The 18912-nt window shown below is 48.3% G+C and overlaps 1 protein-coding gene across 5 annotated transcripts in view; it reads left to right on the top strand.

Moving 5' to 3' along the window:
* The window catches only part of CHD6 (chromodomain helicase DNA binding protein 6), a 192662-nt gene that overhangs the window by 162899 nt on the left and 10851 nt on the right, over positions 1-18912 (top strand). For all 5 annotated transcript variants that reach the window (XM_059407015.1, XM_059407012.1, XM_059407013.1 and 2 more), the window contains 7 exons: positions 6281-6341; positions 7032-7248; positions 8666-8874; positions 10154-11752; positions 14530-14681; positions 15487-15693; positions 16877-17329. In XM_059407015.1, the coding sequence (XP_059262998.1) occupies positions 6281-6341; positions 7032-7248; positions 8666-8874; positions 10154-11752; positions 14530-14681; positions 15487-15693; positions 16877-17329 (2898 nt within the window). The remainder of the gene's footprint in view (positions 1-6280; positions 6342-7031; positions 7249-8665; positions 8875-10153; positions 11753-14529; positions 14682-15486; positions 15694-16876; positions 17330-18912) is intronic.

The following is an 18912-nucleotide window of genomic DNA, read 5'->3' as shown; positions in this document are numbered from 1 at the left end:
GCTTTAATTCCTGTAACAGTAACAATGACATCACTTCCCCAAAGTAGGAAATAATTATTGTTCAAAGTTTTGTTTCCATATCTCCCCTTGGTCTGAGAAGCAGTGGATTGAAGCAGATCAGCATGAAACTTCTGACCCTGACCTAAAGGAAGTTGGTTTCTGATGTCAGCAGTTGAAATCCAGGTTCTGCTATTCCGGTCCCTGGCTTCTCCTGTTACTCCTTTTGTCTGGAATTTAGGATGTGTTTTTCTGTAGAAGCAATTCAAGTACCAGAGAAATGCAAGTAATGCCTTATACTTCATGGAAATTCACTTTTTCCAAAATACTTTCTCCATTTGTTGCCATCGATCCTTACCTCATCTGAGGACATAAGCACTTCCGATGTTACTGCCCCCCTTGGAGGGCTGCGGTCACTTAGGCCCAGGAGCTTTAAAGAACTTTGCCAAATTCGTACAGCTACCAGGGGATAGAGTTCAGACTAGATATTTTCTGGATATCCTCGTCTCGTGTTCCCTAATCAGGTATTGTTTTCATAGCCAAGAAAGCAGAAAGTATTTCAGCTGCCATACCTACCGCTTCTGTGGAAAGGCTGCCACCGCCAGCCGGGCTCTGAAAGATGTTCACAGTCAGGCTTATACACTGAGCCTGATCCGTCTTTGATTGTGGAGACATCTGGGCACCGAATGCCTTATGACAGAATTGTAAAATAACTCGTTTCCTTACAGTAGGGTTAAACTTCTCTAGAACTACATTTTATTCCTTTTTAAAATTAACACCTGTATTGTTTATTTTGCTTCTGAAACCCTAAAACCTGGGCTATAGAATATAATCAGAAGCAGATAGAATGGGGCACGGCTTCTGCCAGATTCTGAGGTGGACAGATTATAAATAGATTAAGCTCACCTCTGATGTAGAGGGAGAGTCAACGTCTGAACGCAGTCTGCTCTCCCACCCCTGCTTCCCTCCCTTCCCATACCTCCTGCCCCAACCCCAAATACACTGGCTGGGTGTCTCCTTCTCCTAGTTCTGTTCACAGGCAGATCATCAGGCAGGGCTAAAGCTGCCCAAAGAGCCTGTATTGTCTAGAACTAGGGGAATTCCTCTGAATTAAATACACATGGGCACAGGGGACAGTTAATAGATTGGCACAATCCCAGTATCACAAGGAGCCCTAACATGTGTGTAAGTGGTTTCTGAATGTTCTGTCCCCTCCGCAGCCTTGCCTTCAGGTCATTCCAGGTAGGTTTAGGTAATTTCTCAGAGTCCATAGGAAGAAGAAAGAGAAAAAACTGGCTTCCAAGGAGACTTCCTTAAACCGTCCCAGAAATCTGGCTCCTAGTTCGTTCCCTGCATTCTGTTAGTTTTCTCCTGGTGCTGCAAAGAACAAAACTGTTCTTTCTTTCCTCTCTGATAGGATTTTAAATTTTTTTAATTATTTATTTATTTGACAGAAATCATAAGTAGGCAGAGAGGCAGGCAGAGAGGGCGGGGGGAAGCAGGCTCCCCACTGAGCAGAGAGCCCTATGCGGGGCTTGATCCCAGGACCCCAAGATCATGACCTGAGATGAAGGCAGAGGCTTAACCCACTGAGCCACCCAGGTGCCCCAGGATTTTAAATTCCTGAGGCCAGCTAACTACTAACCTTCGTGTTTTTAATGTCTCTTCAGGTGAAGTGCCCCTAGTTCTCTGCTTTCTTTGTATTGTGTTGTCTCCAGACCCTCGCTGTTCCGGCGCCTTCCAGAGCACACTATAGATACAGCCCTCTTAAGATGTCAGAGGGTCAGAGAATCAGGATGTCAGAGTTAGAAGGGACATTTGAGATCTAGTTTATTCCGTTTCCCCCACGCTCTCCCTGCTTTAATACCAATAGAACTTGACTGGTATACAGTTACAGATTGCCCACGCATCTGGAGTCGTGAATATGCACAGACTTTGTGCAGCGGTTAGGCTGAAAGTTTACTTGTGTTTGGAATGGTCTAGAGCTTCGAACTGTAAACAGAATCTCTCTTTATCAAACACGGTATGATATAGGGAGAGTAACAGCTCTTTTCACTAAAACGGTGACAAGGAGCAGCCCACTGATACAGTCACATCTTCTAATGAGGTGTCTTGTCTTCGCTCTGCAGCTGTGCCCACTTCTGACACAGAAGGTCTGTCGCTGGAGGAAGAAGTCAGAGCCAGAGTGAGCTCAGAAAAACTCTCTTGAGAAACTTAATGCCTAAAATGGTCTAAATCCCAACGTAAGAAGAAGTCAGTTAGGAAGTAATAATTACTCTGTTCTTCCAAGTTCAGACATTGAGGGTTCTTTGCACTCGGTAGCAATGTCTGAGTGTGAAGTACTTCCCAGCTAACAGCGTGCTTCCCCTCCAGTTAGGCGTTACTCTTATCCCATTCTAGTGAGAGCAGGAAGCTGAAATAGTTTTCATCAGCTTCAAAAAAAGAAGTCCTACTGGCTAGAGGGCACGAGAGCTGTGTCTCTCCTCCTCAGTGTTTTTCTGTACCCTGCCCTCTTGCCCTGTTAAAATCCTTGAATCACTTTAATGACATTTGGTGTGCATCTACTTTCCACATGAAGTTTATGCAAGAGTAGAATGCTGGATATGTTGTCCTGTGAAATGGAAGCCACAGTAGGATCCTTTTAATTCTGCCTCTGTTTATCCTGTTGCCTCTCATAGAGCTCTTAACTTCTGGCCACCTCCTCTTTGTGTCCCTCAGTAGGGAGCTCAAAAGCCTCGTGTACGTCTTTCCCCCTATTTGATTTGGGTCTGGTAGAGTTGGTGACTCTGTCTTATTTTCCCACTATGTTTAGGAGCACTGATCACACAGCGTGGCCAGTATTCTCCAGCATATCTCTCATGACCTCCAGACTATGGGCCCCGGAAGGACAAAGGTTCCATTTTTCCCACTGGTACAGCCCTTGGATCCAGGGCAGTTCCTAGCACTCGAGACACTCGTTTGCTCAGTGTAAGAGGACAGCTCCTTGCCTGTTGTGTTGATCCTAGGGTTTTGTTAGAACTCGGGAGACATTCCCCGGGTCTGCAGGTCCCACGGGGTCTTTGCTGCTGCCACCGCCTCCATCCACGTCAAGGCCAAATAGGGCAGGCAGCCAGGCCCGAACGGGCCGGCCACAAACAAGGAAGACTGGACCTTCTGTTCTCAGTAACTAGGAGTCCGTGCATGTCACTGCCCTCAGTGGAGAAGTGACGTGTTTGGACTTAGTTCATGAACACTGCTCTGGATTCCGCCCCCTGTTGCTTCCACTGGCCAGAGCAGTCCTGCCCAGTGGTTAGAGCTCAGCCTATGAAGTCAGATCTTCAGGGTTTCAATTCCACCTTCACCGCTTAATAACTATGTATGATCTTGGGTGAGAATGATCATCCTCCCCATTCCAGTGTCCTCCTGTCTAAATAGAATAATGAATGAAGGGAAACTGCGTCAGAAGTACCATAGTGTCTGGAGACTCTCTGACCCGGGTCCCAGGAGACCTCCGTGGCTGCTGCTGCCTGCATCCTCCAGCCAGCCTCACAGCACACAGCGCAGGTGAAAGACAGGACCAGGGAGGTTCTGTCTGGTAGTGGGGACTGTTGATCAGCATCTTACAGCCCCCACCACCACTCGGGAGGCGTTTGCTTTGGGCCAGCATTTGGTTCGACATGGGACGTGATCGACTCATTTGTGCCCCACAGTCACCCTATAAAGTATTACTGCCTCCGCTTTGCAAATGAAGAAACGAGCTGGAGAGACTGAAACAGCGTGCCCAAGGCCAAGGGGCTGGGAACCCTCAGACTGCAGACCCAAATCAAATCCCACTTAAGCTCCAGATGGGGACACGCAACACATGGTGTGACCCGTTTCCTTTGTGTTGTTTGCTGTTGTTGCCTTTCCAGTTGCCTTTATTTTGCGGTTCTTGCGGTCAGCAGTCTGGACCCTTCATGCTGAAATGACAGATTCACACGTCCTCGAAAATGAATACTAAATTCAGATCGATCCACGGTCTGAGAGAGCACACGTTGAAACGCTCAACGCTAGCCTGTGTCCTTCAGACGCAGGACTTGACGGGGGTTCCCTGTGACCCCGCCCACCACGGCAGCCGCACAGACCACGCTCACTCTGCCGCGGCCGTTAGCTGAAGTCGTGACGGCTTTCCCACTCGGGCTGCTGCTGGGCCAGGTGGTCTCCATGCTGTCATTTCCAGAGGGAGGAAGTGCCTCCAGTAGAGGGCAGGGTACAGGGACAGGCACTGGCCGATCCCACAGTCTTGCCTTATTCGAGAGTCCGCCTGAGGCCATGCACGTTCCTAACTGTGCACCTGCAGAAGCCATGAGCGGGACCCAAAGGGAAATGTGCACGGCCTGCGTGTCTGCCTCACCCCAAGCTGGGAGCCCTCGTGCAGATCTGGGGTTTGGGGAAGCCCAAGTTAGCCACCCGTTGACGTAATAAGGAGCATGGTGGCTCTGGCGCCTCACTCCCATGTTTTGTAGGCTGTAGGACGTTCCTCCGTCTAGAAGCATCTATAATTATAAATGAGAGCATTCAGAGGATCTTTGCGGGTTCTGTGAGGATACTCAGACATGTGCTCTGTGGCAGGAAAGGATCCAGGACATGGTTGGTAGTGTTTTGCTTGTTTTGTACCCGCCCAAGAAGCGGGAAAGGACGAGGTAGCATATTTAAGTACCACTCCAGAACGGTACAGCACATGAGCCTGAGGCCACCCTCTCCCCACTTAGATGGCCAGAAGCCGTGTGGGCCAAGCGAGAGAGTTTGAAGTGATGTCCTCCAGCTCTAAGTACGTTCGCCCTCCAGAACAGACCTTCAACCCAGACTCTCGCTTTCCCTTTTTTTTGGATGGTTGGAGTGGTTGTCATCAGACTACTGTGTGTGAAACCCAGCTGTGTGACCTTGGGCAAGTTACTGAACCTTTCTAGGGCTTGTTTTCTGCATCTGTAAGAGGAGGAGAGTCGTAGTTTCTACCTCATGAAGCACTTCTGAGAACTAAAGGAGATGAGCCACGTAAAGGGTTTCACATGTTCTCCGTGTTATTTTGTAACAGAAAATGCGCCCCTGCTCCTCTCTGCCTTTTCAGTTTTCTCTTTTCAGCCTCTTCCGTGGTATTAGGGACGTAGGACAACGGATAGAATTTTTACTGTTTCCAATCACAGGTGTCAGTCCGTTCCTACCGAGCCTAGATTCCTGGTCTGTGCTGTGTGCACTCGTCCAGGAGGCCGCGGACATTTCCGGTAAAGGACCCGGTAGTGAGTATCCTAGGCGTGGGAGCCACACTCAGTCTGTTGCACATTCTCTGCCTCTCCCGTGTGCCCATTTTCTTCTTCTCCCTTCCCGTTCTTTTTCTTCTTCCCTTCAAAGGTGTAAAAACTCTTCGTAGCTTGAGGGACATACAAAGACACTAGAGGCCACACAGATTCCTGACCCTTACTCTGATATGACCCTCCCTAACAAGGCCAGAGTCTCAAATCCTGGGGTTACTCTCTTTCATCATTCAGGTCAAAAGACAGTAAGTTTTCATGTTAAAAATGGGGTCCAGTTGAAAAATAGCACTCTCTCTTCTCCCATCCCCAAACTCCCCCACACACCATACATAAAGAACTTTCAGAGTTCCCTTCTGAGACCAAGAAAGGGTTTGTAAAGGGATCCATTAGAGCTAGTTTGACAAACACTCCAGCTTGGATAAGCTCATGCCTGCAGAATTACTCCAGATTCACTTGGAGCCTCAGTTGTGATTTTAATTTTAAATTCCTGGGGGTTTTGCACCATCAGGACTCATGTCTGGAGCAGTCACGTTTTAGGACAAGAGCATCTGTTGCTGTGAAGTAAGCTAACCGTAATGAACATGAACATGATACTTTTCCACAGCAAAGGAAAAAAAAAAAAGAAACCAGAATGCAGGCACCACCTTTGTGAAGTGGCAGTATTAAATTGCAAGAGATGCTGGTAATGCAAATATTTAAATTCACAGCTAAAGTCGTGCTTGTAAAATGCAATTGCCGGGGAGAGCACGCCAGCTCATCGTTCTTTCGGCGGATTTTCTGCAGGCAGAATCATTACAGAATCATTCGTACAGTCCCAGTTAAAAATGCTCATTTGAAATAAACTGCTTTCTGGTTCTTTTAAAACTGCACAAGGAAGCTTTATTGACCGGGGACGATTGAGGTCTTTGAGGTGTTCGTGGGCAGGAAAGAACTCCTGCTCTATGAGGGCTGTCTGAGCTAGTTTGTCCTGGGCTGCAGCTTTTGCTGATGGCGTGGCTTCCTTTACCCCTTAGGAGAGTTCCAGTGATGGAGGCGATGGCATTTTTGGCGAAAAGAAGGAGGACAGCCGGGCAGGTGAGACCACGTCCCTCTGAAGGCAAAGAAAAGTAAGGTCGCGGTTTGTAGTTATCTTGGGGTTTACATGTAGTAAAAATAGGCTTTTTTAAGGAGGCTTTTTAAAGCCAAGTTGACCTTCATCAGACTCTCCTGGAGTCCCACACAGAGCTTTAATGTAGCTCTGGCCAGCTCCCACCACCGTTCTTAAAGTTCAGAAGTGAGATCTGTGGTATCTGAGGTCAGGATGGAGTCAGAGAGAGAAGGAGGAATTGTGGTTTTATTGATTTATTATTTATTTAATTAATTTAGGGAGAGAAATGTTAGAGAGGGTTTGTTCTCTCGTTTTGTTTTTTTCTGAATTTGAACTCAATAAAATGTTCTGCAGTTGGAAGACTCAGCTACACAAAAGCCCGTAGTTCTATTATGGAGAAGGCCATAGAGGGTCTGCTTGTTCCCATGCCTTAGAGCAAGATCCTTGGATCAGTTCTGGCCTGTGGACGGACACATCCGTATGCGAGAGATGACCGAGCCAGCCACAGCGAAAGCGGTTTCTAGAGCAGAGTCGCAGCCCTTCCGGCCCTGCCGGGCTTCTGAGCGGGTTGATCTGGTCCTTGAGTCAGCTGTGGCTTTATTTAAACAAAACAACAAAATAGCCGCCTTTGTTTTGGTTCCGTTTGTAAATACTAATATCCTCACTGATGTTTGAAGCCCAGGATGGCTCCGACCCAGACAAATCACCCTGGCCAGTTTCATCTGCTCTCACGGCTCGCCTCCGACGTCTGGTCACCGTGTACCAGCGCTGTAACCGCAAAGAACTCTGTCGACCAGAAATTCTGGGACCAGTTAACCAAGGATACTGGGTCCAGGAAGAGATGTTCAGGAGAACCTCAGAAATGGATCTCATCAACAAGGAAGCTCAAAAGAGGTAAAAGTCAAGAGCCGAAAGGGCATACAGAGCTGCCGATGAGTAAAGGTGACCAGGGGATGCTGATAGAGCTAGAGACCAAACATGTTCAGTGTGCTTATCTTGAACTTAGGTGGTCTCCAGAACTAATTCAGTCCAGCCTCCAGTGATGGTGTTGGCTGAGGAGTTGACGAGGTCTAGGGAGTTGGCTGGGGAGTTGATGAGATCTAGGAAAACCTTTGTTCACAATCCCCAGACTTTAATGATTTTCCAACTTGACCCTCTTCCTTAAGTTGGACCGCAATCCCTGGAAATGTGGTTTAAAACTAGCATATATATCACATCACGTTGTTTTAGCAGCCAAGTAAATAGCGTGCATTGAAGCTGCCATATTGTAGCTACCAGTCCTTATCAAGCCTGTGAGAGCAGAAAGTACTATAAAATGCCAGCCCAGAACGAGGAGATGAATTATCAGGAATTACTTGCCCATCTGAGAGTCACACCAAAAATGGCTACAGAAGACCAGCACAAGCTAGGAGTGATGCCACCAGGAAAAATCAACAAAGCTGTAGTTCTTAGAGTCTGTCTATCCACCCTTCTGATGTACCATCTAGTGAATTAAAAGAATACCAAAAACAAAAACAAAAAAAAAGTAAAACCACCTTCTGACTTTATGAAATTTGGTAATTCAGGGAAAATACTGTCTTTCACAACTCCAAAGAGAAGAACTCGAGCCCGTCTTCCCTGCTTCTCGCTCCTCCACCGAGCCCCTCACCCCACATTCCTGGCCTGACTCGCTCTGGGGATGGAGAGTACCGTGCCCAGGAGCCCCTCATGAAGATTGTGGGTAGGGGATAATAATCCAGCCACTTCCTGTCATTATCTCAACCGTGAAGAATGTAGAGGCTGGAGAACCTTAGCGTCCCAGATACAGGCTACATGCCTACATAAAACCAAAACAAAGCCAACATGAACTAGGGTGGGGAGAGTTGTGTGGCTCAGGGAGTTGCTTCCCTTCTCTGGACCGGTCTCTTCATCGGGAAGAGAAAGGGGGTGAATTTCAGGTCCCTCCAGGATTCTGTGTTGTCATACATACATAGTATTTTAAGACCTTCTTCTCCCATCAGTGGAAACAAACTAGGTAGTCTCTAAAATTAATAAATGAAGAGATCACAAGTCTGCACACGTGACTTAAACATAGATAAATACTGGGAGAAAAAGTTGAGATTTGAAAGTGGTGGTAGGATACGGGCTGTTTTCATTATAAGCCTCTCACCCCAACTTAACTTAAATAAAGTATAAAGTAGGCAAACCAGGCCTAGCTGCTTTCTTGAGTCCGCGGACTCTCCTAGTAGGCTCTCATTAAGTAAGTAGTTGTTGGCTTTTTTTTTTCCTTAAGGGAAAGCAGCTCACTCTCCCTTTCTGATTAAATCCCAAGGTGGACTAGGAGAGAGCAAGCAGACTTCTACAGAGCGGTGTCCTCCTTCGGCGTCGTTTATGATCAAGAAAAGAAAACTTTTGACTGGACACAGTTCCGCATCATTTCCCGTTTGGACAAGAAGTCGGATGAGAGCCTGGAGCACTACTTCTATAGTTTTGTGGCTATGTGCCGGAACGTGTGTCGTCTGCCCACGTGGAAGGATGGCGGTGAGAATGCTCTCCGTCCGTGGGTCCCCGATGAGACAGGGACAGGGTACAGAATCACTTCAGGTAGGCTCGGTTCTAGGAGTAGAATCTGCCTGAAGAATTCAGGGAAAGACAAGTGAGTTTTCACAAATTCGTGAACTGCTCTTTGGGTCCACTCTCATAAAATGAAATCTCTCTCCCAAAACGATGCCATGTCAACAGAAATTGAAATTGAGGTTAACGGGGCGTCTGGGTGGCTCAGTGGGTTAAAGCCTCTGCCTTCCGCTCAGGTCATGATCCCAGGGTCCTGGGATCGAGCTCTGCATCCGGCTCTCTGCTCAGCAGGGAGCCTGCTTCCCCCTCTCTCTTCCTACCTACCTCTCTGCCTACTTGTGATCTCTGCCTGTCAAATAAATAAATAAATAAAAATAAAATCTTAAAAAAAAAAAAAAGAAATTGAGGTTAACACTGCACAGAAGTATTGAGAGGCTAGTGTTAATTACCTTCTCCAGCGTATTGTTAAGTCTCAAGAGATTGACTCTGGTGAACTTCGCTTCTGCCGTACATTATATTGTAAGAACTTGAACTCGTTTCCCGTGTATTGACTTGTAGCTACGGAAAGTAAATGGCTGTCTTTCCACATGCTCCAGCCGGGAGAGACGCCTTCTGAGAAATTGCTTCCTGGCGGGGATGCAGCCGCTTCCTCCTCGTCCCTCTCCTGCCTCGCGCCTGTAGGTGAACTAGATACGGCCCATCTGACTGCTGTGAAGAGCTAAAACAAACCTGGAGTCCAGCCCGTGTGGGTCCTGGGCTGACAGCAGCATGCCCCGTGTGACGTGGTTAGGGTGTTTTCATTAAAACCAGGGAGCTGGATAGATTGTAAGGACCTGGGCTTTACAGCCCCACTGACAAGACCTGGCCTCAAATCCTGGTTCTGGCACCTGGAGCATATCTGAGCTTCCTTCCTCATCCTTCAGATGGGGGCAATGATGCTACAGCCTAGCATTGCCGTGAGAACTCAGTGACGTGTGTACAGTACTTGGGTACAGAGTACATGCCTACTAAACGAGAGCTTATCTTCTAGAACCAGAGTTCTCGTGCTCCTCCCTCACCCTCACTGGGTCTGTCCTAGTTTCATAGAAACCTTCCCTTCTCGTAGCTTTTCATGGTGTCAGGGGCACACACACCAAAGACTGTATGCCAGGGAGGAAAGCACTTAGACCAGAGACACGGGGGCTCAGGTGGGTGGCGGGTGTCCTGGGGCTGCCTTCAGTGATAGGCTCTGTGTTGGCCTTTCCAGGTCCCCCAGATCCCAGCATCTACGTGGAGCCCATCACTGAGGAGCGGGCCGCGAGGACTCTGTACCGCATCGAGCTGCTGCGGAAGGTCCGCGAGCAGGTGTTGAGGTGTCCGCAGCTGCACGAGCGCCTCCAGCTCTGCAGGCCCAGCCTCTACCTCCCGGTCTGGTGGGAGTGCGGGAAGCACGACCGAGACCTGCTCGTCGGCACCGCCAAACACGGCCTGAACCGCACTGACTATTACATCATGACCGACCCCCAGCTGTCCTTCCTGGACGCCTACAGGAACTACGCCCAGCACAAGAGAACGGACACCCAGGCCCCAGAAAGTCTCTGTTGCCTTTACCAGACCAACTCTAAACTATACGAATCTCTCACGTACACTCAGATGAGCAGGACTTCAGAGCCCCTTGAAAGTGAGCCTGAGAACCTCGTGAAAATAGAAGGTAGAGATGGTCACTCCACTCCACCTGGGGTCAGTTTATCTGACATGACTTGTGAAAATTTTATTTCTAAAGTTCAGGATGTCATGTCCGTCACCCACGATGAAAGTCTGCTGCCCGAGTGCTTGGAGGGCATGATGTATGGTAAGAAGGCCCTGAGTCGGGAGCCAGGCTCTTTCCAGGAGAGCCCCACTACCAGGACAGAACCCAGAAAGGATGCGCTGGCCCTCTCAGCAGGCGAGGACGGGAACTGCCAGCCTGGTGGCCGAGAGGCAGAACTACCTGCGGGCCCCTCTTTTCTGAGCAGCTTAGAAGCAGGAGTAGCTCAGATGAACATCAAAAATGGAAAACATCTGTTGCTCTCTCTTTCCAGGGAAGGGGACTTGTGCAGTGAGACAGGGCAGAGACCTGAAAGCATCGGGCAGCTGGAAGCCAAGTGCTTAGCTTCCCCTTCCTTGGATCAAGGAAATGAAAGTGGGTTTGTAGACATGTGCAATCTTAGTGTCTGTGACTCCAGAAGAAGCCTGTCATCAGATCAGCAATTAATTGATTTATTAGAAAACAAAAGTTTAGAAAGCAAATTGGTTTTGAGTCAGAACCACAGCGATGAGGAAGAGGAGGAGGAGGAGGAGAAGGAAGAGGACAACGCGGGCGCGGCGGCAGGCCTGAGGGGACGGCCCGAGGTGGTGCGTCTGGCCGATCCCACAGCCCACATCCATCCCACAGCCCACATCCTGAGGGAGAAGAGCCGAGGCTTCCATGTGGAGGAGGCCAAGAGAGGAACCCTGGAGGCCGTCAGCCAGAATCCTGGACCACGGGGGGCGCTTCCTCAAGCAGCCTGTCAGTGTCCCTGCAAGCACACGGGGAGGTGGACGCGTGGCCTCGAGAACGAGGAGTTTGAAGTGGAGAAACCCAAGGGTTATAACGCAGACGCGTACAAAAGCAAAACCAGTAGCATCCCAGTGGAGGCTGAGCCCCCCGCTCCTCCCGCAGAGCCCGCCCAGGGGAAGCACGAGCTGTTGAGCGAGCCTTGGAAAGACAGTGCAGAGGGGAAGAAAGCTTTCGCTGTGTATCCAGAAGCCAGTGAGCTCAAGTCTGAAGACGCGGATTTTGAGAGCAAAGATGATTATGACAGAGAGGGGAACGGCCACACTCAAGGTACAGTCGGTGAGGGCTGTGGTATTTTTGGTGAGCCGGTCCTCACGTGGCGGGGTGCGGGGTGGGGAGATGTGCGGCTTCTGAGTCACACCTGTACACGTTCCCTGCGGTCTAAGACCAGGCCTTGTCTGAAGGTGAGACAAAGTAGCTTAACACTGATCATTCTAGAACACTGAGGAGGATTGTGAACAGTGGTAGCACCTTTGTTGCATCAGCCATGTAACTTGGGAGGGGCTTACAAGCTGCTTTCTCCGTGGTAGACACTAGATGCCGCTCGGAGGGGAAGGAACTTGTTCTTCCACCAGGTGAGGACCTTCCAGCTGGTTAAAGTAGAAAAGCTTAGGAACATCAAGAACCTACAGTTTTCTAGAGGGAGAGTTAATTTTTCAGGAACTCCACAAAAATACGAGTAAACGTAATCTCATTTAGGTGAGCAAAGATAGTGCTGTTTATTCATATCATTATCCAAACCTTGTGATTGGATATTGGTGCATTTGGTTTAGATTCATTTTAATAACAGGGATAAAAATAACAATTACAAGTAACTCAACAAAAATACAGATAGATTTGAGCTTTTTAAATAGGGAAGTCTTAAATAAGGCTTTAAGTTAAGAGGACTTTTTAAATTTAAGAGTCTAAATGACTCAGATATTTCTGTGCCTCGGAGGATTTAAATACATTGATTAGAGATTCTGAGCAACAAGAAATGGTTTTTAACTTTTTTTACTGTTGTTTTTACTACTTTGGGCCCAAGAGGGCATATTATAGTGAAGAAAGATCATTGTGTTTGTCCTTATTACTGTCCAAAAAAAAAAAAATCCCTGTTCACATCTGGCCTGATGCCGGGACTGGTATTCAGGGATTAAGAGAGACAGCCATCTCCTTCTGCAGCAGTGACTTTTATATCACAGAAGGAAAGGGAGGGGAGCTCAGGCAAGCTCCCCTGCGTAATCTAACTTTCCTTTTTTTGGTAAGCTTACCCTTGGTCTAGTCCTTGTGATTAGTGACTCCCTTGAGACGGGTTCCAAACTCAAGTTAATATTTACACACTAGCTAGGATAATGAAGAGAGGCTACTGAAAGGAATTTGACCGATTTGTTGCCCCAGCTGACACAGGGCGGGGGGTAGGGGAGCCGTCTCTGACCTTGTCTGCCCTCAGCCTAGGCCACAGAGGATCACTGCCATGTGTTAGATTATAAAACGCACATTGTTCTTTTAACCTTGTTGTGGGGGAAATCACCAAATAGTCCGTGGAAATCGAGGCAGTGAACTGAGTACAGAGTTTGGGAGAGTATGGGTTAGAGGAGAAGCATCTACCAATGCCGTCTGCTGCATCTTGGCTGAGCGGCACACACACCCATGGGTGGGTCCCCTTGCACCAGTGCTTTTCCGAATGCTTTTGCAGCACTCAGAAGGGGTCTTCCACACACAGTAGACGTGGAACAGGTCGGGCAGAAGGGCTCGGTCTGTTTCTGCACCTGGAAATCTACCGTAAAGGAGCAGTGACTTTACAGCTGTCAGGGCCAGCCCCAGATCTCCTGGCTGTGTTTCCAGGGTTTTCTCTCACACATCATTACTTTTTCTTAAAACTCAAATCCAACCTCTCTGCTTAAAACCTTTCAGTGATGCCTCCCTTCAGATCGAGAATAAAATTCAAATTGTCTACCATTACAGAATTCAGCATTATCTAAATGATTCTACCCTTCTGCTCTCACCTTTGTACTTTCCCCCAGGAAAGTTCCTCAGCACGTCCAGAATAACCATTGTCCTCCTCTTCCTGGGGGCTCTCTCCTTTGAGAAGCCCTCCCTTCCGCCCTCTCTTACTCCATATCATGGCAGCTTGTTTCTTTTCGTAGCACTTGCCGCTGTTTATAATTGTGTTCATTTATTATTACTGTTTTCCTGACTGTCTGTCCCCCGTGAACCTTAAGAGCCTGAGGGCCACATCTGTCTCGTATATCCTTGAATCCGCTGGCCTAGCAAGGACCTGTTCGTGGTGAGCGGTCCCTGCAGCTCCCTAGACTTGGTGCGCAGTCTCCAGTGAAATCTCCACATTTCAGAGGATCAAATTCCATGTCATTTCACCAGAAAAGAGGCTCACAACTTTTCCTGCACTGGATGTTTTGCTACTCTGTGCTCATTCCCTATCATTCCCTCCCTTAGTAGTAAGTGGTAGTAAGTAGTAAGTATCCATTTCACACGGATAATAAAGTTTCACCACTGAAACTTTAAAGAATGAGCTGCATTTCCATTTCTTTCCATCAGTGAAGTAATTTGAGTGTTCTAGCTTTCTTTGCATCATTTTTTACGTGAAGCAGGTCTATTTTACCTTTGTTGTAAGTTTCAGGACCTTTCACATATTGTCATTAACATCAGCATCTTGCTGTGTTACATTTCAAAGACTGTGCCTTCAAACGGATAAGAGTATTACAGTGTTCAGTTCCGTCCTGCCAGCCGCACTGCATGCACAAGCCTCTCGGTGCTCATTCCACTCTCACTCTTGGGTACACAGGACAATCTCCTGTTTTCTTTGGTTGTTTCCTTTGGTGTGTGCATGCAGAGTTACCACATGACTTGCACGGGTAGCCCTAGAGAAAGGATCTGCATGTATGGCTTAACTGATAGGGTTCTGCCAGAAATAGCATGGTAATTACTGTTCAATTTCAAATAAGCACTAAATGGGCTAAGTTTTTGAAAAGATAGATCAGGTGGCCTAATCGTTCAGCTCATTACTGTCTCCCAAGTACCAGATTAATTTTCTAAACCCTTCTTTGCAGATTACCCAGGGAAGTACTCTGAGGAGGAGAGCAAAAGCTCGACATCAGGCATCGCAGGAGACCTTGGGGATGACCTGCAGGAGGCTCGGGCTCCCACCATTGCTCAGCTGCTCCAGGAGAAAACCCTCTTTTCCTTCTCCGAGTGGCCGAAGGTACTCCCCAGAGCATGCGTTCTCTACCCAAAGCATTCTCAGCTTGTAGAGTATTTCTGAGTATAAACTCAGAGAAATGTGTAATGTCTTGAAAAAGTAGGGGCGCCTGGGTGGCTCAGTGGGTTAAGCCGCTGCCTTCGGCTCAGGTCATGATCTCAGGGTCCTGGGATCGAGTCCCGCATCAGGCTCTCTGCTCAGCAGGGAGCCTGCTTCCCCCCCCCTCTCTCTCTGCCTGCTTCTCTATCTACTTGTGATTTCTCTCTGTCAAATAAATAAATAAAATCTTAAAAAAAAAAAAGTATTAATAATGTCACATTTAAACATTAAAGAAAGAGACACTTGGCTAATTAGACCAGAAGATAAAACTGTCTTCATATATAAAGCACTATGGCGGGACGCCTGGGTGGCTCAGTTGGTTGGACGACTGCCTTCGGCTCAGGTCATGATCCCAGAGTCCTGGGATCGAGTCCCGCATCGGACTCCCAGCTCCATGGGGAGTCTGCTTCTCTCTCTGACCTTCTCCTCGTTCATGCTCTCTCTCACTGTCTCTCTCTCAAGTAAATAAATAAAATCTTTAAAAAAAATAAAATAAAATAAATAAAAAATAAAGCACTATGGCTTTAATTTTCACTGTCCAGACCATAGAACTTAAGTATTTTAAGACTTGTAAAGTGAGTACATCTGAGTGTGCTATCTTCCTAATCAGCTCCTCCTGGTTAGAAAAAGGTGACACGTGATCTCTATGGACTTTGTGAATTTGGATAGCTTGGTACTTACTCCTCAGAACTTTTTGTCTTTTTTATAGGATCGCGTAATAATCAACCGCCTGGATAATATCTGCCATGTGGTGTTAAAGGGGAAGTGGCCTTCCAGCCAGCCGTACGAGCCCTCGGGCACACTGCCTACACCAGCCTTAAGCAGCAGTGCTGGTTCTCGGAGCAGCGCCTCGGAGCCGGAGGCCTCGGAACACGGCTTCAGCAGCAGTGCGGCGCTGGTGGCCCAGATCCAAAAGGTGAGGGCCGCTTGGCACTTCTCACTCGAGTCATTCGTTCAGCAAATACTGCGTGGAGAGGACTTCCTTCTCTTTCTACTTTTGGTTTTCTCTTTGGTTTCTTCCTTTTCCTTCTATAAAGTCACTGGTATTCATTGAAGAATTTAGATTTTGTCCTGTAGACAGCAGGGAGCTACGGAAGTTTGCTCCACGAAGTGCATGGTGAAAACAGGGCTTTCCAGCTCAGCAGGAATAAGTGGTGTGCAGGTCCTTGGGAGAGGAGGGTCGGAGAGAAGAGGGCCAGAGGCTGGGAGGCCGAGTGGGGATCTGAGGAGGAGATGAGGTCTTCGACCAGGCTGGTGGCGAGGTGGGTACTAACAAGAGGGCGGGCGTCGGCGGGCACGGCCCGGTGACTGGCGAACATAGAGAGGGAGGCATGAATGGACCAGTGTGTTCCACACTTAGAAGACCACGAGAATGATGGCAGCTGATAGAAATTAGGGAAATCAGAGAACGGCTTTTATAAACTCAGGCTATAACTCAAGTTTAATGTGAGATACATTGTTAGCACACAGGCTCGGGCTCTCCCAAGTGCACATGCGAACCTGTAGGGACCTTGAAAAGCTGCTGGTTTTGATTTAATGCGTCAGGGCTGTAGACTGAGCGTTGGGATTTTTTTAATTTTCCAGTGGATTCTAATGTACAGTTGAGGTTGATTCCCCAGATTACGGTCCTGCACCTCTGGGGGTAATTCATAGACCAGCGGCGTTATCAGCACCTGGAAACCTGTTAGACCTACAGAATCTCAGGCCCACTGAAGGGAATTGACATTTGAACAAGCTCTCCGGGCGAGGGTGCCAGGATAGCTCACTGGTTAAGCATCTGACTTCAGCTCAGGTCATGATCCCAGGGTGTTAGGATCAAGTCCTGCATCGGGCTCCCTGCTCACAGGGGAGTCTGCTGCTGCCTTTACCTCTGCTGAGCGTGCGTGCACTCTCTCTCTCAAAATCTTTTTTTAAAAAATTGAAAACAAGCTCTCCAGGTTATTTGGTGCTAAAATCTGAGAAGGCTTGAGTGGAAAGAACTTCTCAGAAGTTGATTAGGAACCCTAGTCGGCCCAAGGAAGTCAGGCCCGGAGAAGGAGCTGCCATTCAGCCGCAGAAGTGGCATTCAGACCTCTCTCGCCACCTGTGTGTGTTTGCAGGAGAGCTTCCTGGCTCCAGTATTCACAAAGGAAGAACAGAAGCTCAGACGTCCCTACGAGTTTGAGGTGGAGAGGGATGTGAAGGCCCGGAGCCTGGAACACTTCTCTGCCACCCACGGGCACCCCCCCGTTGTCCTCAATGGCTGGCACGGGGAGTCTGCAATAGATCTCTCCTGCACGTCAGAGGGGTCCCCAGGAGCCACGTCTCCTTTCCCGGTGAGCGCCAGCACCCCTAAGATCGGGGCTATCGGTTCACTTCAAGGAGCCCTCGGCATGGACTTGTCTGGGATTCTGCAAGCCGGCCTGATCCATCCAGTGACGGGACAGATTGTCAACGGAAGCCTCAGAAGAGACGACGCTGCCACGAGGAGGCGGAGAGGGAGACGGAAACATGTTGAAGGAGGGATGGACCTCATCTTTCTGAAGGAGCAGACGCTTCAGGCAGGAATCTTGGTGGGTATATGGGACCATTAAATAAAAACCTTGACCTTCCCACCCTGAGTAATAAACCCTTCCTCAGACACACGATTTTTAAATTTGTGGATCTTTTATCCCATTTCAAATATCCTGGTTAATTTCTCTTGTTACAAGTTGCCCAGTCTTTTCTAGAAACACATTTTAACCCATTACAGACCCTTCACCTGCATGCAACCTGAAGATATGAGCCAGGGGTCTTGCCGTTTCAAACACACACAGCCCAGACACCCGGCCCCGTGTTTCAGAAGAGATGCTGGTGACTGAGTGAAGCAGAACAGCGGGGCTGAGTTTGTGCCAGTGGTGCTCTGGGTTAGCGGGTTTTCCAGGAGCTGGGCTTTGCGGGGGGAACAGGGGTCAGGATCCCGACTCTGCTCTCTGTGTTGATCCTGGCTTTTCTACTTGACCTGCTGGGTTCCGTGGGGCACACCGCGGTACCTCACTTGCTCCTCTGTGAAGTGGGCCAGTCGCATCTCCCCCAGAGAGCTGCTGTGAGGGTTCACCAGCGTCATGCCAAGACAGCCTAAACCTAGAGGAGATCATTGTAAACAACAGATAAGGCTCGAAGCTGTATGCCTGGCCAAGAGAGGTTGCCTCAGACTTTGCCTAATGTGTCAAAGACAACTGACTTCCCTTTGTTTTTTGGTTTTTCCCATTTATTGAATTTCAGGCTCCAAAGCAGAAATCACATTTCATGTTTTCTTATTTTAAAAAGAATAATAATAACCAGTATTCATTGAGTGTTTGCTCTGTGCCAGGCACTGGGTTCAGGTGTTCGTGTAACTGTCCTATTTGATCTTCACAACTCTGTGAAGATGTTGTTATTACTCCCATTTTATAGATGAAGCAACTGATGCTAACAAGGATTGAATAACTTGCCCAAGATTATCCAGTAAGGTGGCAGGTCAGGGAACCAAGCCAAAGACATTGTTTACTAGTGCCTGTGAGCTTTATTATTAAGCTCTTTTGTTTGGTGTATTTTAAAGTTTTGTCTTCTAGACTTTCTATATAATTTGGGAGGCTGAGGTGACAGGTTCTTTCCCTGCCCAATCCTGCAAGCTTTTAAGACAGTTGTCTCATTTTTTAGAAGTGCAAAGCCATAGTTTCTTCTGTCGTGATCAGAGTATTTTTTAAATGTATCATGCAGACATTTCTTGAGTGCCACATGGTACTTTGTAGACCTATTACGGGCACTGGGAATGCAGAGATGAGTGAGACAGGCATTCCGCCTATAGAGGGAGAAACCGGTAAGTGAATTGCAGTGTGGCATTTCCTGGTATTAGAAAATCTGTGAGCGGTGCTGGGGGTCGGGGGTGGGAGGCAGCGTGCGGGAAGTAGGGTGGCCTTGGACTGTCCCTGACAGTGGCAGAGGCGGTAGCACAACCCGAGCAGACGGGAAGGTGAGGAGCATGAGAGGGAAGGCCAGCGTGTGCAGCGGCCCACGTGTGGGTCAGTGTTGCGGAGGATTCTTGCCGAAGCACCAGCACAGTAATACTCAGGGAAAAGGGTGGGAAGACACAAGGTGCATTTTCCTTTCAGAAACCAGTTTTCATTCTGTCATT

Source organism: Mustela nigripes, chromosome 7, assembly GCF_022355385.1.
Source record: "Mustela nigripes isolate SB6536 chromosome 7, MUSNIG.SB6536, whole genome shotgun sequence".
Classification (NCBI taxonomy): domain Eukaryota; kingdom Metazoa; phylum Chordata; class Mammalia; order Carnivora; family Mustelidae; genus Mustela; species Mustela nigripes.
The sequence above is the reverse complement of the archived record's forward strand: the minus strand, read 5'-3'. Positions and strand labels throughout refer to the sequence as shown.